General features: G+C 33.1%; 1 protein-coding gene across 1 annotated transcript; it reads left to right on the forward strand.

Annotated features, from left to right (window-relative positions):
• Window positions 1-5970: 5970 nt before the first annotated feature.
• Window positions 5971-12712, forward strand: LOC136227479 (protein SRC2 homolog). Its single transcript, XM_066016163.1, has 2 exons — window positions 5971-6518; window positions 12007-12712. Exons 1-2 carry the CDS (start codon window positions 6077-6079, stop codon window positions 12522-12524), a joined length of 960 nt encoding a protein of 319 aa, XP_065872235.1. The 5' UTR covers window positions 5971-6076; the 3' UTR covers window positions 12525-12712.
• Window positions 12713-22326: the final 9614 nt, after the last annotated feature.

Here is a 22326-nt window from a genome sequence, read left to right on the forward strand (position 1 = left end):
TCTATCCGAGATTTGATACTAGATTGGCCAAAGTTCTTTCCATCGGAGAATTGAGGGTGTTGTATTTGTTGGTGTGCCCTAGTTCATAGGCATTGGTTCTTATAAAATGTATTTGTGTCACATTAATAAAGGCATTAATCTAGTTCATTTATATCTTGTGCTATAATATGAATAGAGAATCCATTGATTGACAATCGTAAAACCATATCCCAAGTCTATTCTATCATGGGAATGATTAGGACCACAAACTTGTATATTTCATGACTGTATGGTAGTAAATAATACTAGCCATAGCACTTGTTAAGTCAGTTGTGAATATGGGTACATGTTGCATACATGTGACTGGATCGATCCGCCTAAGAAAACTACATGGTGGTTGTGTCATTAGTTTTCTTAAGTAGGTCTCTAACTATCTTCAGACCAGATTTCATTATAATATCAATATGGGATCCGGTTCACTTTGACATACGCCTAACAGGTCTGTAACAGGATGCTAAATACGGGTATGATTAGGTGAACAGGTGAATACGTTGGTATTGATATTGAAGTGATGGAATTACCACTCATGTAATAGTGAGATGATATCATAGGCCACTTGATAAGTGAGATTGATAAGTGTGTGGCCACACCCAAATAAGTAGTTTACTTATTTGTTTCATCAATCTACTTTAGATCAAGAAATATCATAAACATCAGAGAGGATGACAGCCGCCATGCCTCTAGTTTATAATATCGATATCAAATGGTAAAAGACGTTAAGAGATAACTACAGGGTCTCTGCATCTTTAGACTGCTGAAACTCTGTCTTAGTTAGGGGCAGTAATGGTTTGCTAGAACCCACTTACTGTCTGTGAGCTATAAGCCCACTGCTAGCTAAGGACAGTCCCATAGGATCGTGCACATCGAACATCTGAGTTAGAACTTATAGAACGGTATATTGGAGAGATGAAATTAATTAATTGATTGACAGTAAAATGTCAAGGTAATTAATTGGTGGTTAATTAATTGATTAATTGATACTTTGTATCAAGGTAATTGATTAATGGTCTTAAGTGTTGGGTATTTAATTGATTAATTAGTTTGCGGGATGTAATTAATTAATTTGTAAATTAATGAAATTGCATTCAGTGAATAATTAATTAGATTAATATCGGAAAGACAAAATCTTCGGGGGCCCGAAATAGAGAGTTGCTAATTGTTCCTTCCTCTGGAAAGGACTTAGTGCTGTGTTTGATGAGTTCTGCTCGGGAGTTGGCCTGGAGGTGGGGAATGGTAAGTCCATTAGTTTCTGGTTTGATAACTGGATTGGGGATAAACCGTTAATTGAGGTGTGTTCTTCCCCCCCGCCTAGTGATATACGCAACTGGAGGATTGCCGATGTGGTTGACTCGGAAGGGGACTGGATCTGGTCAAAGTTTGATACTTTCTTTAGCCTTGAGACTCTCCTTAGAATGCGGGGAGTGAAGGTGAGTAATCAAGAGGAAGACTTGGATAGGCACTGTTGGGCGCTGACTAACAATGGAGTTTATTCTTGCAAATCGGCCTTTGAAGCTTTCTCTCTCTTTAGATCTGATCCTCCCTCGGATGTGTGGAAGTCGATTTGGACCCTTAAAGTTCCTTTCCGTATTAGGAGTTTCCTGTGGCTGGGTGTTAAGGACAGGCTTCTTACTAATTCGGATAGGCACAGAAGGCACTTGACTGATTCTGGAGCTTGCAGTAGATGCAGAGGTCATGTTGAGACTTTGTGCCATGCTCTTAGAGATTGCTCTAATAGTAAAGAGGTTTGGAGGAAAATTCTCCCACACCATATTTTCTCTTCCTTCATGGCACATTCTGAGGTCGACTGGTTCTCTGATGGTGTTAGAGGAAAGTTGCTTCCATACATGGAGCATGGTGACATTTTCTTTGCTATTATCTGTCACCAAGTTTGGAAATGGAGAAACGAGGAGATTTTTGGAGATAAAACTGTTTTTATGACAAACTTAGCTGATTTCTTCTCGAAAAAACTTTTCTCTATTATCGATAGTTTCAAAGGAGAGTCCCTTGCCAGAGCCTCTCAGTGTTGTGATGTCCATCTCGTGGGATGGAGCAGGCCAAGAGAGGGGGTTGTGAAGCTGAATACTGATGGTTCCTGCCTCAGTAACGTAAGATTGCGGCTGGAGGTGTGCTTAGAGATGTAGGGGGCGTCTGGCTTTCTGGGTTCTCCCAGAATTTAGGGTTGGGTTCTTCCTTTTCTGCGGAGCTCTGGGCTATTCTTACTGGAATCAATCTTGCTAAAAGGCTGGGTGTTAAGAGGCTCTCTGTGGAGTCTGATAATTTGGAAGCAATCAAAATGATTTCTGAGAATCATTCTATGGGTCTTAACAGTCGCAACCTCATCAAAGCTATTATAAGGCTTTGCTCCTCCTTTGAGTTCATAGAGTTCAGACACATTTTTAGAGAGCAGAATCGTGTTGTTGATCGCTTGGCGGCGGCGGGCCATGAAGGGACGTTAGGCGTTACTACCCTTCCTGTTTCCCCTAGTTTCATCTCTCATCTTCTCTTAGAAGATAGGATTGGGGTTAGCTTCCCTAGGCTAATTCCTGGGTAGTTTGTTGTTATTCGTTTTTCTTTTCCTTTTCTACCAAAAAAAAAAAAAATTAGATTAATACGTCAATTTATTAATTAGTGTTATTCATTTAATTGGGGTAATTAATTTAATCTAATCACAACTAATTGCATAGAATAAATATTATTGGTATTTATTTATGTAATTAGATTAGGATTGGATTAGTTTTGTAATTAACCAATTAACCCTAAACCAATTAGATTTAGGAATACACTATATATATAAATTAAAACACTCTAAACCTAATCTAACTACACATCATTCGGCCACCATACATTCACAGAGAAAGTGAATTCGCCAGCCACTAATTCAAGTGGGAAAAGTGGTTTTTTTTCTTGGCTAATTACATTATCTCTCCCGTTCTTCTTCGTTCTTCGGCTAGCACCGGTTCTGGCTCAATAGCTGTTCGTGCACCTGACTACGGAGATCTTACTACCTTGTGGATTCTTCAGCCGTCTCTAGAAGAGACAATCCGGGTAAGTTTTTATCCCTAAGCGGATCCAAAAGGTTTTTATTCAATTAATGGTTAACGGACAAAGATCAAACTAAAGGGATTAGAAATAAATTTTGAACCGCAATTCCGCTGCGCCACAGTTGATTAACTGGCAATAATCCCTAACAGTATTAGACATTAACCTCTGCTTGTGTAAGATTTTATCTCTTGCTATTTTCATGATATACTTATATTTTATCATCTAATGAAATGTTTAAGCATCTTTATCAAAAAAAAAAATTGAGGGTGTATTATTGGTATTGACTCCTCAATTTGTCTCGTTCTTTGAACTTGCTTATAGTGATTTATTAGCTTTTGTGATTGTTTAAAGGGATAGATATTTTAATTTATCTAGAGCTATAAAAAAACACAAAATCTTAATATTATAGATCTAATTTGCGATTCTAAATCTTCGAAACAAATTAACCATCTATTTTTCAGATCTTTAGAGTCTTTCAATAGTGATGCGATTGAATCTTGTCCACTTGTCAACTTGCGATTCCATAAAAACAAGGCCAGAGGGGATTATTGTCTTGTCTGGCTTTTCTGCTCTAATCCCTAAATCAATTTACGAAAGGACAGAAAGATGATCACAACCGGTATAAAAAAATTTCTATGGAACCAAATTTTCCATTGATCACCTCAATTTTAATTAAAGTTGTTTAAAACCAAATTTTACATATGACTATTATTTTTTATTTTTCAAATCATAATTTTTTAGATATTTCAAAACAATCAAACAACACCTAAAGAATTCCAAAACAATATCATTTCTTTGGGAGAGTTACTTCTATTGGAGTGATCATATCAACATTAAAAATGACAATTATCAGGATCATAATATTCTGATTTAAATTCAGGTGTCATAATAAAATAAATGTAACGTTTAAGGACCATTTATGTAATTTACCCCAAAAGTAAAGTAACCTAACGAATAAAGCCAAATAGATTCCTAACTTTTCCAAAAAGTGAAGTAAATCCTCGACTCAAGAACAGGTTCTTTTCAATCTCCATCTCTTCTCTTATTTTTCAAATCTCAGCAGCTAGACCGGCCGCCATGGCCAAAATCTGGATAGAAGTCTGCTTAATTTCAGCGCGCGGACTCCGGCGAACTTCGTCATTTTTCAAGCACCAGTGGTTCGCCGTCGGATGGATCGAGTCCAACAACAGATATTGCACAAACATATCTGCGTCCGCAAATGCTAATCCGACATGGAACACGAAGTTTGCTACCTTAATTGAAGATTCAAATTTCGAAGATATGGCATTACATGTTGAAGTTTACAGCAGAGAGCCGCTTTTTCTTAGAGAAAAACTTCAAGCTACTGCTACTATTGTTTTGAAAGAGTTTTTGGCGAAATATAGTAAGAGTTCGGAGGATTCTGGGAAGGAAGTCGGAAGCTATCTATTAATTACGGAATAGAAAGTTCGGAGTGCAGTTGAAGTTTTGGACTCGATATAGGATGCAAATGTATTTTTTTATAATTTTAGAGTATTCTGACGAGTAATACTTCCAACCAATAAATTCACTAAACATACATATATAGTTTTTTTTTCCCACCAATCATGTTCGTTCATGTACCGGGATTCAAAATTATTTTTATTGATCGGTAGTATTACTCCCGGAGTATTGCCCATGATCATTGAACTTTACCCATTTTAATATTGTGTCCACCAAATTTCAATTTATAATGATATAAACACTGAACTTTACACTTTTTAATACCATGACCATTAAACTTTAACTGACTCCTCAAAATTACTATTAACGATCTAATAATAAAAATATTCAAAAATTAAAGTTATTCAGAACGAAATTTATCATGAAACCACGTTTTTTGGAATTTTCTCTCTTTAAAAGTCAACTTTCTCTCCTAACCAAATAACACCTAAATGGAAAAGAGTTTTTGGCGAAATATAGTAAGAGTTCGGAGGTTTCCGGGAAGGAAGTCGGAAGTTATCTATCAATTACGAACAGAAATTCGGGTGTAGTTGAAGTTTTGGACTCGATATATCAGTACTTAATTTGTATCGGAGTGATCATATTAATCAAAATTAAGAATGGAAAAGTTTTAGGGTATCTATGGAGTAATATTTTCCGACCTATGAATTCACGAAACATATATATATATAGTTTTTTTTCCACAAATCACGTCCGTATAGTGAGATTCAAAATAATTTTCATTGGTTTCTCTAAAAAGTGACTACTAGGTTAGTAAATGGATAAATTAGATGAACTTTACATATTTTAATATTGTGACCATCGGATTTCAATTTATAGTGATATAACCACTGAACTTTACAATTTTTTGAATACCGGTGGCTACTCAATTTTAACTGACTCATCAAAATAACTGTTAACGACCTCAAAATGAGAATATTCAAGAATTAAAGTTGTTCAGAACGATATTTAGCATGAAATCACATTTTTTATTTTCCAAAATCATATTTTTTTGAACTTTCTCTCTTTAAAAGTTCACCATATCTTCTAACCAAACAAGACCTAAATGACCTGAAAACAAAAAATTTCAAGAATTAAAATTCCATAGAATATCATTAACCCTTCGAATTTTTTATTTGAAACCGCATAAGGTCGTTTTGAGGCGTTGAGTGGCAACCGGTGTTAAAAAATGTAAAATTCAGTGGTCATATTATTAAAAATTGAAGTTCAATAACCCCGATGTTAAAATGTGTAAAGTTTAGTGACCATTTGTGTAATTTACCTGTTAGTAAATATAGAATTCTGGAACATAATGTTTAGTTTTAAAGTTTAGGTATCTCTATATAAAAGTTCAGGTGTCATAATAAAATAAATGGAAACTGTAAGGGCCATTTATGTAATTTACCTCGAAAGTAAAGTAGCCTAACGAATAAAGCCAAATGTATTCCCAACTTTAGCAAAAAGTGAACTAAAGCCTCGATCAAGAACAGGTTCTTCTCTTGTTTTTCAGATCTCAGCAGCTAGACCGGCCGCCATGGCCAAAATCTGGATCGAAGTCTGCCTAATTTCAGCGCGCGGACTCCGGCGAACTTCGTCATTTTTCAAGCATCAGTGGTTCGCGGTCGGATGGATCGAGTCTAACAACAGATATTGCACAAACATATCCGCCTCTGCAAATGCTAATCCGACATGGAACACGAAGTTTGCTACCTTGATTGAAGATTCGAATTTCGAAGATATGGCATTACATGTTGAAGTTTACAGCAGAGAGCCTCTTTTTCTTAGAGAAAAACTTCAAGGTACTGCTACTATTGTTTTGAAAGAGTTTCTGGCGAAATATAGTAAGAGTTCGGAGGTTTCTGGGAAGGAAGTCGGAAGTTATCAATTGCGGAGAAGAAATTCTGGTAAAGTTCATGGGTTTATTGATGTTTCTATTCGGATCTCGGAGGATAGGGGAGATCAAAGTTCGTTTGCAGGTATGTCTTTAATTTGTTTTGTTGATTAATTTCCAGTTCTAGCCCTAAGAATAAAGAATTGTTACTTTTACCCAAATTATTGTGGGTTAAATTAAAAAAAACATTTTTAAGGGAATTATTCTAGGTTAATTACACCCATGGCCACTGAACTTTGATTTTTTTTTTGAACGGGCAGGGCTATTCAACTTTAATATGTAACATAAAAGTTTTTCAATTTTATATTTTTTTTTTTTGACACGTGTGACCACTGAACGTCTCATAAGAACAGTTGACCGTCTTAAAATAAAAAATTCTAAGAATTATTGTTATTCTAAGCAATTTTAGTTATTGAAAATTTTGGTTTTTAAATCATTAAAGTGTTTGTTTTATTAAAAGAGAGTAAACGTTTAGATAAAGAAAACTCTAAAAATTGTGATTTTGGAAGATAAAAAATGAAATTTCGTACTAAATATCGTTTTGAATAACTTTAATTTTTGAATATTTTCACTTTGAGGTTGTTAATTATCACAAATAAATATAAAAATCAAATATACCATCTTTCCCATCTCTTTAATTTTTAACTTTTTTGTTCTTCTTTATCTCTCTCCTCTTTGTAATTTTTCTCTCTAAAATCAATTTTCTCTCTTCTCTCTATTCTTTCTTAATTTTCATCTCTAAAATCAATTTTCTCTCTTCTCTCTATTCTTTCTTAATTTTCATCTCTAAAATCAATTGAATAGGTGGTTGCTTTGATGGTATTTTTTTTAGAGAGATTGTTTTCCTTAATACAGCAGATATCTAACAAAATTATTAATTAATTCAAAAACTTGGATTAGGGATTGATTGAGCAGATTTAAGGTTGATAGGATGGTGGAGTTGTAAATGTTTACAAAAGACCTGTATCTTTTCTTCCTCCACCGTTGATCGGTAATTTCATTTCTCCAATGATCAAATTCTTCTTCTTGTTGAATGTTGTTGGAAGTGGTCTCATTATCTTCGTCTTCTTTCTTCCTCTTCTTCTTCATAATGCTGTTGCTGTTCTCCTCATCGCTTAGCTGCATCAGCTGTTGAGCAGCGGCCATCTCCGATTCCGTCAATAAGTTCCGGATTCTAGATACCTCCGCCATTACAACACACACAAATCTTCTGAGTTTCAATATTTAGATATTGGAGAAGAAGAGAACAGAGTAGAGAGCGCGTTCAATATTTAGATTTTGTCTTTTTCTTAATATAAAAGTAGAATGGAAGATAGGCAGGAAATTAACATTGCTATTACCAAGCAATTCTTCCTTATTTTTATATTTATAATGTTCGGCTTCTTCTTGCAATTCTTTCTTCTTTACGTTTTATACCTTAGCCCTTGTTTGGGAGGAGGTAAATGGGAGTAAATGGGAGTAATGGAAGGTTAAGTATTAAGTTAACCTTGTTTGAGAGTTATTTTCTCAGAGTAAATGGAGGTTAATAGGGTTAAATGTTTACTTTCTCTAACCTCCAAACTCTAACCTCCAAATTGGAGGTTAATGGGAGTAACGTAAACTTTTTTAAAAATTGTTGTCTCTGCAGAGTAAATTTAACCTTCTTTCTCTCCATATTTAAACTCCCAAACAAGGTTAAACATTTAACTTCATTTATATCCTATAAACTCCCAAACAGGTTAATTTTTAACTTTCCATTCCATCACTTCCCTTCCCTTTCCATTACCTCCTTTAACTCTCACCTCCATTAACCTTCAAACTCCCAAACAAAGGCTTAATCCAACGCCTCACTCTTCATTTACATATTATCAAACGGTTATGTATCTTTTTTGACACAGAAACGGTTATGTATCTATGCTTACATGATTATGTATTAGATATCTGCTTTGTTAAGGAAAACAATCTCTTTAAAAAAAAAATACAATAAAAGCAAATACCTTGAAATTCAATAAAGAGGAGAGAGAAGAGCGAGAAAGAAGAACAAAAATAAGAAATTAAAAAGATGGAGAAGATAGTGTATTTGATTTTTAATTTTTATTTTGAGATTTATTTGTGATAATTAGATAATAAAGAAAGTTAATTTATAGAATAAATAAATATAAAGATCAAATTAACTATTTTCTCTTTGACTTTTAACACCGTTAGTCAATTTGGTATGTGTTTGCTAACGGAATGAAGTACATGGTAGTTGTTCGAAAACGGATGTAACCACAAGGTTTATTTTTATACTTTTCCCATAATATTAAGAATTAAAGTTTAGTGACACTATATTAAAATGGATAAAGTTTAGTGACACTATATTAAAATGGGTAAAGTTTAGTGGTCAGGGTCTAATTTATCCTCTTTATTTTTTTTTTTTGTTGTTGATTAATTTCCAATTCTAGCCCTAAGAATAAAGAATTGTACTTTTACCCAAATTATTCCGAAAAAAAAAATAAAGACATGGGAATTATTATAGGGTGTATTACAGCCATAGCCACTTAACTTTGTTTTTTGGGTAATTAATTTATTAGTCCCTATATTTTGACAAAACATATTGTTTAGTCCTTATATTTTAAAAATACATGGTAAAGTCCCTAACGTTTTTCTCGGTGAACTATTTAGTCCCTAACGTTTTTCTCGGTGAACTGTTTAGTCCCTACCGTTAGACTCTCATGAAGATTCTGTTAGTCAATTTGGATTTGCGTCCTTCTTTTCCTTTATTTTCCCTTCCTTTAAATTCTAATGCATCTGAAATCAACTTTGAGTGTTCTTCTTCTTGACTTTCTTCTTAATCGTTCAAATTCGTAAGCATTGGGTCTGTTCTTTTTGTTGTTCTTCATACAAATAACTTCATCTTCTAAATTGGATTTCCTCTTCTGAAGTTTGAAGGTAAATAGTAAAGGGTAATTTAGTCATTTCCGAATGTCATAAACGGTAAAAAATCTAACAAACAGACGGAAGGACTAAACAGTTCACTGAAAAAAAAGTTAGGGACCTTACCATGTGTTTTTGAAAATACAGGGACTAAACAGTGTGTTTTGTCAAAATATAGGGACTAATAAATTAATTACCCTTGTTTTTTATTTATTTATTATAATGGTATGTCCAGTGAACTTTAAAACTTAATATAAAAGTCGTTTAATTTTATTAACACCTGTGACCACTCAAAGCTTCAAACTACCATTAACGGTCTTAAGATAAAAATTCTAAGAATTAATGATATTTTAAGCAATTTTAATTTTTTAAAGCTTTCGTTTTGAGATCATTTAGGTGTTGTTTGTTTAGGAGAGATAGTGAATTTTTAGAAAGAACGCTCCAAAAATAGTGATTTTGTAAAATAAAAAAATGTGTTTTCATGGTAAATGTCGTTTCTGAACGACTTTAATTTTTAAATATTTTTATTTTGAGGTTGTTAATGGTCATTTGGTGGAGTTTGTTAAAGTTTAACGGCCACAAATGTTAAAGAGTGTAAAGTTGAGTCACTTTTATTTTAAGTTTTGAATTAATGGCCATAGTGTTAAAAAATCAAAGTCCCGTAGCCATAGGTGTAATTTACCCAGTTAGAAAATAATTCTTTTAAAGGAGTGGTTTTTAATTGTGATTAAATACAATCTCATTATGGCGTTGGGCCTGTCATTACGGCAGGTTTTTTTTGTACCGATTAAATTCAATTGAGGCCTTATCGAAATTCACTTTATACTTTCTCTCTAATATTCTAAGCATAGGTTAGCCGGACTCAATGAGTTTCGATAAGGGCTCAATTGAAGTTTTTTATTTAGAAAGTGAATTTTTAGAGAGAGAAAATTTAATTACTTACTGCCAAAAACTTAAATAATTAAAATTCACTTTCTCTCTCCTAACCAAACAACATCTAAATAAACTCAAAACGAAAATTTTCAAGAATTAAAGTTCCTTACAATATCATTAAGGTTTTGGATTTTTAATTTTTAGCCTTCAATGGTCGTTTTGAGGCGTTAAGTGGCCACCAGTATTAAAAAGTGTAAAGTTCAATGGTCATACCGGAAAGAAATAAAGTTGAGTGGTCATAATGTGAAAATGATAAAGTTCAGTGGCCATAGATATAATTTACTCTATACTTACTGCCAAAAAAGAATCACCAACGCGGCCAACAAGACAATTAATGCTTTAATCATTAAACATAAACCTGTGCCATGAGGCACAGGTTAGATAAACCGTTTTATAATAGAATTTGATATTAATATTTTTAAATTCGATAAAATATTAATTTTTTTCAACTCGTAAAACAATATAATTTTTTTATTTTTTTCTGCTTGTATATATATGTTTGTGATCTTTTAATTATATGCAACAAAATGACAGACATGCGAACAAAATGACAAAATTCATAATTTTTAAAAAGACAATTCTATTAAGAAATATGAGAATATTGAATGTAACTGGATAAGAATAGACGGTCATTTGAAACTTTTAAAAGTTCACCAGGCAAGGAAAGATTATAAGAGAACAAATGTTTTAGGTCTTGTTTATAACTGTATTTTGTATTTGTCTCTCTAAACAATAACTTTCTGTCTTCTAACCAAACAAAATCTAAATGACATCGAAACAAAAAGGTTGAAGAATTAGATTTTTCTTATGATATTATCAATTTTTGGAATTTTCTATTTTGAAGTTATCAATGGTTATTTTGAGACATTAATTAAAGTTTAGTGGCCATAATAAAAAACATAAAATTGAGTGATTTTTATGTTACGTTTTGAAATTTAACGGTCATAATGTTAGTTGAGTTAAAGTTTAATGGACACTGGTGTAATTTACCCATTCTTTAGATGGTGACCACAATGGATGTCAAATAAATAAGGGTAAATAATTTATTAGTCCTCCAATTTTTACCTAACACACTGATTAGCCTTCCTTTTTTAAGAACACATTATAAGGTCATCTTTTGGTTTTTTGGTCTATTTTTTCTTAGGTTTTGAACCGAACATATTTTAGCTTTGAGGACAACCATAGTACAATACAAAATGATCATGTTACTGTATTATTATTTTTTTATGTCGATTTATGCCAAATATAACGGTTAAAAATCTAAAAAATACACAAAATGACCAAAAGATTAATATTGACAAAACATTGGAATCTTATAATGTGTTTTTCAAAATAAGGGGACTAAATAATATGTTACGTAAAAAAGGTGGGGAGTAATAAATTATTTACCCAATAAATAATAATAAGCCATCTTGCACGGAAACTCTTCTTCATTAATGTTTTTGCGTTTCGTATCCGTTTCAGTTTAATAATATGTTACGTAAAAAAGGTGGGGAGTAATAAATTATTTACCCAATAAATAATAATAAGCCATCTTGCACGGAAACTCTTCTTCATTAATGTTTTTGCGTTTCGTATCCGTTTCAGTTTTTTTTTTCTGTTTTCATTACCGTTTCTTAATTATAATTTTTTTTAGAAATAATGTTTCCGGATATTTGTTTCCGTTTCTGTTTCAGTTTCCGTACAATATATATAATACATTTGTTTAGTATATGTACTTATCAAATCAGCTTCCGTATAAACAGGACATGAGGGAGAATTTATGTTGATGGGTCACACTCACAGTAATAACACAGCATTCGCTTCCGAGCCTAGTTTCCCTCAAACCTATCCGCCCGAGCAGCCTCTCGCTCCCCCTAGACGCCCCGCCAATTTCGACCATGCTCACCCAATGCCATACCAGACCGATCACTCCAATGCTCACCCAAGTTATCGTCCGCCACCAACATCTCGACCAAATTATCATCCGCAATCAACAGCTGGACCGAGTTATCATCCACCACGCACTCCCCCACCGCCGCCACCCCCTTCTAATGTCGGTTATGTACCTACATTTCTTCCCAATACAGATTACATTAATATGCCATCATCTGCAGCAGCAGCAGCACCCGGGCGGGGTGTGAGACCGGGTATTGTTGGACTTGGCGCTGGGGCTTTGGCTGCGGGAGCTGTGATTTTCGGCGATGATTTCATGTCCGGATTTAACGTTCCTACGAGCTTGCCTGATCCTACTCTTGCAATAGCAATAGATCCTCCTTTTTGATACAAGGAGGTTTTAATGCCATTGAATTAAAATGTTACCTACATTTTCATTTGGGGAACAATGATTTCATTGTGTTTTCGCGATTTGCAAATAGGTCTTCGATATTTAAAACTGTACAAATAAGTCTGCGGTAGAAGAAGAATAATAAAGAGATTACGGATAATGGAAGCTTGTGATATTTCATGTTTTATGATATGCACAGAAAACATGAAATACTGTGGATATGGGGTTTAGCGAGTTACGGTAGTTTGCAAAATATTCGAGCTTGACTCGTTTAAAACTTGACTCAATAGAGTTCGACTCAAGTTCGGGATTGATTCAAGCAATAATAAGCCTCAGTTAGAGCTTTATTAGGTTTTACTCAAAAGTTAGCTAATAGATTCAATTATTTTTTAATTAGTATATATATTTTATTAATTTGTTATTATATATATTATTTTAAATTTTTATTTATTAATTATTATTAAATTTTCATCACAATTTTCAACTTAGGCAAGATGGGATGGCAACAGGTACTCTACCCGTGGGTACCGACACTACCCGACCCTAATGGGACTACCCGTACCCTGTATAAAAGGGTATGGGACGGGTATGAGATCAAAACTATTACCCGTTAGGGTAATGGGACGGATATGGGAAGACCCCCCAGGGTATCCGGTACCCGTTACCCGCCATAAATTTTTATATATTAAAAAATATTATTGTGTTTTAGATGTAAGATGTGAGATTTGAACAACAACCTTTTGTTTTTCGACTATTAAGTGATACAACTAAACTACTTTATTTTTATTGATTAAGGTTCAATTTGTTAAGTTTTTAGATGGATGATTTATTAAATTTATACTTTACTAAATTTGTAATATTTTTTATTTATTTATTGATTCTTAACGGGTAAGGGTACCCGTGAATTAAATGGGATGAATATGGGATTCAAAACATATACCCGTTAGGGTAATGGGAAGGGTACGGGTAATGAAAAAATAAACGGGTAAGGGTTTGGGATTAGCACTACCCGCGGGTACCCTACCCATTGCCATCCCTAAACCTAACAAACCTTTGATCTTTGGATTTAGTTAGAAAATTAGGTTTCGATAAACAACAATAAATATATTACAAATCTTATTTTAAAGTTTAATGGTATTATCATAAAAATGAGTAAAGTTCAGTGGCCATATATGTAATTTACCCGAGTAATACGAAGAGAAAAGATTAGTCTTGTAACATTAATGGAAGCTTGTGATATTCCATGTTTTATGATAAACACCGAAAACATGAAATAATGGGAAGGATTAGGACTGTTATCGGAATCTTACGATATGATTTGATTCAATTCTATTTAAAGTTAAATTTAAAAGGCAAATCTAAATTATAACAAAATCACACAATTTGATTCGATTATATTAAACTCTATTTTCGAGCTGAATCTATATGGCAAATCTAAATTATAACAAAATCCTACAGTACATGATTCGAATTGTAGGATTCAATTCGATTTAGGTCTATTTCGAACCGGCTCTATAAGGCGAACCACACCTTATGCGATTCGAATAATACATGTTAGTTGTTATTCTGCTTTCACTATTTTTCCGTAAGTCAGTTATTTTGGACGGTAGTGAATTAGTTATCCATATATATATATATGTCATAGATGTCCTTGTAACCGTTTCTAACCTCGTCTCCATATAGAGGTCATGTCTTTATTACGGAATGATCCTAATCTTCCAAATTTTGATTTAACGGAAGCTAGAACTCATTTTCCTAGGATTAAATGGACCGTTGGTCAATGAATTTTGAAATTTGGCTTAAGATAGTTATGGGACTTCAATTTGTTTCAATATGGTTTTTGTTTCAATAAAATCACTCTGACGGACAAAAAGAACTACCGGAATCATTCTTAGATTAACCGTATTTTTAAATATATTGATTATTTGTTTTTATATTTCACCGCGTGTTTGTTTTGCAAATTTCACTCATAATTTATTCCGATTAACAAACTTCTATGATCATGGAGATTTGGTATCCCTGAAATTTCATCAGAGGTAAATTTTGTGTAATTATATTATGTCGCCTAATGCTTCCCCAGCCTCTTTAACTTGTCCAAATTGGTCATTTTACCTCCCCAACTCATCGAATGTTCTATTTACCTCATTAACTCCGTAAAAGTTGTATTTCTCACCCCCTCAACTTGTCCATTTATCCCCTCAACTCATAGAATGTTCTATTTACCCACTTAACTCTATAAAAGTGGTATTTTTCACTCCTTACAATCCGTTATCGAAGCCTAAATTGATAACTTTTTTTTAAACGTTAAACCTATATTTATGCTATTTTGTAAGTGGAACCTAAATTGATACTTTTCTAAAAATCATAGGACTATTTTGGTACATTATCCCTACATATAATGTATTTAACTTGTTTATATTAATGTTCTTGTTATTTGTATTTTTATTCGCTCTTTCTCTTTTCAACTTTTTTGCATACTATAAAGGGATAAGAAATACTATTTTTATGGAGTTAAGAAAGTAAATAGGATCATAAGTGGTGAGAAATACCACTTTTATAGAATTAAGGGGGTAAATAGGATATTCGATGAGTTGAGAATGGATAAAATGATAAATTTGGACAAGTTAAGGGGGTGAGAAATACCATTTTTATGGAGTTAAGGAGGTAAATAGAACATTCGATGAGTTGGAGAGGTAAAATGACTAATTTGGACAAGTTAATGAGGCTGGAGAAGCATTAAGCCGTATTATTTTAATCTAGTTGGTAAATTTCTAATGTGGTCACAATGTCACGAAATATAGTAAGAGTTCGGAGGTTTCCGGGAAGGAAGTCGGAAGTTATCAATTGCGGAAGAGGAATTCTGGTAAAGTTCATGGGTTTATTGATGTTTCTATTCGGATCTCGGAGGATAGGGGAGATCAAAGTTCGTTTGCAGGTATATCTTTAATTTGTTTTGTTGATTAATTTCCAGTTCTAGCCACAAGAATAAAGAATTGTACTTTTTCCCAAATTATTCAGGGTTTTAAAAAGAAACGTTTTAATGCAATTATTCTAGGGTAAATTACACACATGGCTATTAAACTTTGCTCTTTTTAATGATACGGCCACTCAACTTTATATTTTTCTAACATACGTGGGTACTCAACGCTTCAAAATGACCATTGACGGTCTTAAAATAAAAAATTCGAAGAGTTAATAATATTCTAAGTAACTTTACTTCCTGAAAATTTTGGTTAGGAGAGAGTTAATTTTTTTTAGAGAGAAATCCAAAAATTGTGGATTTGGAAGATAAAAAATGCGTTTTCATGGTAAATGTCGTATTGAATAATTTTAATTCTTGAATTTTTTTATTTTGAGATCGTTAATGGTTATTTTGGGAAGTTAGTTAAAGTTTAGTGACCACTGATGTTAAAAAATGTAAAGTTGAGTTATCACACCGTTTGAGTTATCACGCGGTTAAGAATTGAAGTTTAGTTGATCCAATGTTAACATGGGTAAAGCTCAGTGGTCATTAGTGTAATTTATCCCAAATTATTATGTGTTAAATTCCAATAAAAAACATTTTGAGGGGAATTATTCCGGGCTAATTACACACATGGCCACTGAATTTTGTTTTTTAACGGTATGACTACTCAACTTCAAAACTTAACATAAAAGTTATTCAACTTCACACTTTTTAACACTCATGACTAATAATATTTCAAAACGATCATTGACGGCCTTAAAATAAAAATTTCTAAGAATTAATAATATTATAAGTAGCTTTAATTATTGAAAATTTTTGTTTTAAGATCATTTAGGTGTTGTTTGGTTAGGAAATAGAGTGAACTTTTAGAGAAAGAAGCCTCCAAAAATGGTGATTTTAGAAAATAAAAAATGTGGGTTCATGGTTATTATGGTTCTGAATAATTTTAATTCTTAAATATTTTCATTTTGAGGTCGTTAAGGGTGATTTTGAAGAGTTAGTTAAAATTTAATTGTCACGAATGGTAAAAAAATGTAAAATTGAATGATTTTTATATTAAATTTTGAAATTTAGCGTTTCGTACCTTAAAAAAATAAAAAAAAATCAAAGTTCAATGCCTATGGGTGTAATTTACGCAGTTAGAAAATCTTTCTTTTAAAGGAGTGGTTTTTAATTGTGATTAAAAACATCCTTATTATGGCATTGGCCGTCACTAAGGTAGATTTTTTGTACTATTACGATGGGTCCATCACCGTAATGGTATCGTTACAGTGTCTAAGGTTCCTTAATGAGATTATTTTTAAGGGTAAATTTCAAATAAAATCTCTGTGGTTTTATTAATTTTCAGATAAAGGACTGTGATTTACTTTTTGTCAAAACGAGTATCGAAGTTTTCAACTTTAACAAAATAAGGACTTTTTTGATTGATACTATTAAAATCACCATTGACGACTTCAAAAATGATATATTTTAAGTACTACTATTGTAAGCAACTTTAATTCTTCAACTTTTTATTTTAAGATTATTTAGATTATGTTTGGTAAAGAGAAAGAAAATTAATGTTTAAAGAGAGAAAGTTCCAAAAAAGATGATTTTCGAAAATCGAAAATCTAGTTCCATAAAAAATATGACATTGAACAACTTTAACTTTTGAAAATTTTCATTTTCAGGATGTTAAAGATGGTTTTAGTAGCATTAATCCAAGTGCGAAACCTCAATCCTCGTTTTGACAAAAAGTAAATTACAGTCCTTTATGTAAAAATTAGTGAAATCACAGGAGTTTTATTTAAAATTTACCCTATTTTTAATTACTCAGTTAAAACAATTTCTGTGTGGAAATTATTTTCCAACCGTTACCATCAGATTGAGAATAATTTAATAAAAAAACCCATTTTTAGATTTAACCCAACTAGTAGCCATTGATATAATATACCCGTTCTTTAGATGATTTAATGCATGTCAAATATATAATAGTAAGTCATGTTGGTGTTTTCGTGTTTTGTATCCGTATCCAGTATCCGTATCCAGTTCAGTTTCTTTTCTGTTTTCGTTACTGTTTCTTAGCTATAATTTTTAGAAATAACATTTCAGTTTCTTATGTATAATAGATTTGTTTAGCATATCTACTTATCAAATCAGCTTCCGTATAAACAGGAAATGATGGAGAATTTGTGTTGATGGGACACACTCACAGCAATAACACAGCATTCTCTTCCGAGCCTAGTTTCCCGCAAGCCTATCCGTCCGAGCAGCCTCTCGCCCCCCCTAGACGCCCCGCCAATTTCAACCACGCTCACCCAATGCCATACCAGACCGATCACTCCAACGCTCACCCAAGTTATCGTCCGCCAACAACAACTCGACCAAGTTATCATCCACAATCAACAGCTGGACCGAGTTATCATCCACCACGCACTCCCCCACCGCCACCGCCCCCTTCTAATGTCGGTTATGTACCTACTTTTCTTCCGAATACAGATTACATTAATATGCCATCATCTGCGGCAGCAGCAGCACCTGGGCGGGGTGTGAGACCGGGTATTGTTGGACTTGGCGCTGGGGCTTTGGCTGCGGGAGCTGTAATTTTCGGGGATGATTTCATGTCCGGATTTAACGTTCCTACGAGCTTGCCTGATCCTACTCTTGCAATAGCAATAGATCCTCCTTTTTGATACAAGGAAGTTTTAATGTCATTGAATTAAAGTGTTACTTACATTTTCATTTGGTTCCCATGATTTTCTGTTGTTTATAGGATAAAAAATGTTGACGCAACGGTAATCATTGTTGTTGTGTGATCGAGAGGTCACGGATTCGAGTCTTAGGAGCGGCCTCTTGTCAAAAAAATTGACAGGGAAAGGCTTGCCTCCAATACACCCTTGTGGTGGGACCCTCCTCGGACCCTCACTTAGCGGAAATGTGTAGTGCACCGGGCCGTCCTTTAATAATATATAAATGGGTAAATAATTTATTACTCCGTACTTTTTTTATTTAACAACGCTGTTTTGTTCTCATATTTTAATAATACGTTGTCTAGTCCTTAATTTTTGTTCTAATCAACAATTTAGTCCATTACAGAAGGACTAATTCAAATATTTGAGGGATGAACTATTGAATAAAATAAAAGTTTAGGACCAAAACATTGTGTTTATTAAAATACAAGGACTATTGAACTTTACTAATTTTCACGGTGTGATCACTAAACTTCAAAATATAACATAAAAATCACTCAATTTTACATTTTTTTTAACATTATGGCCGTTAAATTTTAATTAATGCTACAAAATGTCCGTTAACGACCTTAAAATAAAAAAATCGAAGAATTGATGATATTCTAAAAAACTTTAATTCCTCAAAATTTTCGTTTTGAGGTCATTTAGGCAGACTTTGGTTAGGAGAGAAAGTGGATTTTTAGAGAGAGAGAGAGCGTGCGCTTCAGAAATGGTGATTTTGAAAAAAAAACGTAGTTTCATGGTAAATATCGTTCTAAACAACTTTAATTATTGAACAATTCCATTTTTAGGTCATTAACAGATATTTTGACATGTTAGTTAAAATTTAGCGGCTATAATGTTAAAAAATGTGAAGTTGGGTGGCTTTAATTTTACGTTTTAAAGTTTAGTGTTCATACCGCGAAAATGAGTAAAGTTCAATGGCCACGGGTGTAATTTACCCGAGTAATACCAAGAGAAAAGATTAGTCTTATAACATTAATGGAAGCTTGTGATATTCCATGTTTTATGATATGCACCGAAAACATGAAATATGTGGCTATAACGTTAAAAAATGTAAAATTGAGTGACTTTTATATTACGTTTTAAAGTTTGGTGGTCGTACCGTAAAAATGAGTAAAGTTTAGTGGCAATGTCTGTAATTTACCTATATGTAATTTGAAGAGAAAAGATTAATCTTATAACATTAATTGAAGCTTGTGATATTCCATGTTTTATGATATGCACAGAAAACATGAAATACTGTGGAGTACTGTTATCGAAATCCTACTATTCGATTCGATTCAACTCTATTTCGAATCGAATTGAAAGAGCAAATCTAAATTATAACAAAATCATACAATTCGGTTACATTAAACAAATTCTATTTCAATCTGAATTTATAGGAAGAATCTAAATTATACAAAAATCATATGATACACAATTCGAATAGTCTGATTCGATTCGATTCGTCTATTTCGAACCCAGATCTATAGGGGCGAATCATACGATACGCAAATTCGAATAATACATGTTAGTTCTTATTCTGCTTTTATTATTATAATTATTCCCTAAGTTAGTTATTTTTAACGGTAGTGAATTAGTTATCCAGATGTATATGTTATAGTTGTGCTTGTAACCATTCTAACCTTGTCTCTATATAGAGGTAATGCCTTTATTATGGAAGGATCTATCTAAGAAATATGCCGAAATCATTACGAAATCCTTCTCTCTGTCTTCTTCCCTTCTTCAATCCCTCTTAATCTTCATTTACCTGAAGTTAAGACTCACTTTTCTCAAATTAAATGCGCCATTGGTTACTGAACTTTGAAATTTATCTTAAAATAGTCACGGAATTTCAATTTGTTTCAATAAAGTCATCTAACTTTGATTTTTGTTTCAATAAAGTCATTCTGGTAACTTCGGACGAAAAGAACTACTAGAACCAGTCTTAGATTAACCGTATTTTAATGTATTGATTATTTGTGTTTATATTTCTCACTTGGTGTTAACTACTGTGTTTGTTTTGCAAATTTCACTATTCCAATTAGCAATCTTATGATGATCAATGAAGATTTGGTATCCCTAAAATTTCATGAGGTAAAATTGTGTGTAATTATATTATGTTTATGGTAAATTTCTAATGTGGTCACAATGTCATGATTTTGATAGTCATTTTCATTTAAAGTCACCGGAGTGATTTTATTGAACCAAAAACAAAAACTGGATGATTTTATCGAAACAAATTGAAGCTTATTAACAATTTTAAGACAACCCCTAAAATCCAGTCACCAAAGATGCACTTAACCCCATCCGGACCACTACCGGTATACTTTTTTTTTTATTTTGATAAAATGTCATATATCATTCCATTAACTTAAAAATACAGGTACAGCACGAAACAAAGAGGAATAAAACCTCCATCACATACATGCAAAGACCCACAAAGGGAAGAAATAGACTACAAAGAGCAATAAAACTAGAAAAGATACAAGTACAACAAACATAGAAGTCATATTCTTCTTGTAAGTGGAATCCCATTGAAAAACCGTTGTAAACCATTCTTTATCATTTAGGCTTTTCCGGACGTTCGGATCCGAGTCCTTTCTGTTTGTGCATCCACGTAGATCTATAGATCTACGGATAAGATAAACATTTTCCGATCTTTCTAAGACCGAGAAAAGAATAAAAGAAAGAAGTATATCTCACAAGTGTAGATCCGACGGAAAAAGAAGTTCAAGAAAGAATATACATTTCAAACTAACAAGAATATGTAGATATAAAGCTAAAAACGGAAACTAAAATATAAATGGGAGGAGGAAGAAGGAAGACAAGCTTTCTTCTTCCTTCTCTAAATGAACCTGAAAAGTGACGGTGTCAGTAGTAGTAGCGGAAATGACCGGGTATGAAAATAAAGAAAAGAGAGGAAACAAAGAAAAGAGAGGAAAAAGTAGAGAGAAGGCAGACCACTACCAGTATACTAGCATGAAGTCTAATAAATGTAAAATAACAATCATGACTTTGATCTGGAATAAAAAAAATATAACTTAAATCAATATCATTTTCTATATAATTTAAACATTATTATTCAAATAAAATTGAAGTTGGAAGTTGAGTTGAGTTACGTAAAAAAAATTGATATAACTTAATAATTCTAAAAAGAATCACATATAGTTGTAAAAAAAAATCACAAATATAATATATAGAAAAATAAAAAACCAAATGTTAACAGGGATTTAATTGGGGAATCCGCTAGGTGTTATGTGGAAAATCAGCATCTGTCGTTTTATCATTTTATCTTGCGTTTTGCATTTACATTTTTCCTAAAGAGTAGTTACAACTTGTATGACACGTGGTCTGTCATGCTGTCCTCATTCCTCCTTTTGGTGTAACAGTTATATATCTGTACGTTGTCCTTTGGATGGTTATCAATGAAAATACCTAGAATCTTTCTCTTTTAGCTCTTCTCTTCTTTCTCTAGAATTTCTCCCATATCATTTGACTGCGCGTGCTCTTGAGTGGCACCAGTCTTTCCTGAAGAACAGAGGCAAACTGGATGACCCAATGTGGACGGAGTACGTGACCGCTGTTGAAACACCTTTCCACATAATTTTGATTTGACAAAATTGTTTAAGTATAATTAAAATATATTCTAAACACACTAAGTTTAAATGCTTTGATTTATTCTACTAATGTGTTTGTTCAATGTTGAGTTAAATTGTTTATAAGACACAAGATTAAAAGGCCCAAGCCCAATACGGAAGTCAAAGCCCAAGTCAAACAGTTTAAGGCAACTCGGCCCGCGTATGTCAAAACGCCGTCATTATGTACAAAACGCAGCTCAGCAAGAGAAGGATCTAGAAGACCTTCAAGGAACAACTTCGGGACGAAGCTGCTGAGTTGATTCGACAAACAGTACAAGACAGCAGCTGGCTAAGAACAACTTCCAGACAAAGTATTTTTACTTTGGGTAAAGTTCAGAAGACACAGTATGCTGTCTAGTTGACATTACCATAAATGGAGAGACACTCTACCGAGCTGACCAAAAGCTGACCAAGGACAGAAGATACTCAAATCTGATTGGCCGAGAGCTCTGAGCAAGTCAGGATGACAACGACAGGAAGCC

The sequence above is a fragment of the Euphorbia lathyris genome, chromosome 4 (assembly GCF_963576675.1).
Source record: "Euphorbia lathyris chromosome 4, ddEupLath1.1, whole genome shotgun sequence".
NCBI classification, from domain to species: domain Eukaryota; kingdom Viridiplantae; phylum Streptophyta; class Magnoliopsida; order Malpighiales; family Euphorbiaceae; genus Euphorbia; species Euphorbia lathyris.

What these genes read in the sequence shown, in the direction of transcription:
- LOC136227479 (XM_066016163.1), top strand. Translation starts at nt 6,077, where the DNA reads ATGGCCAAAATCTGGATCGAAGTCTGCCTAATTTCAGCGCGCGGACTC. An exon ending in AGATCAAAGTTCGTTTGCAG is followed by an intron (nt 6,519 to 12,006) that starts GTATGTCTTTAA and finishes CCGTATAAACAG; the next exon opens with GACATGAGGGAGAATTTATG.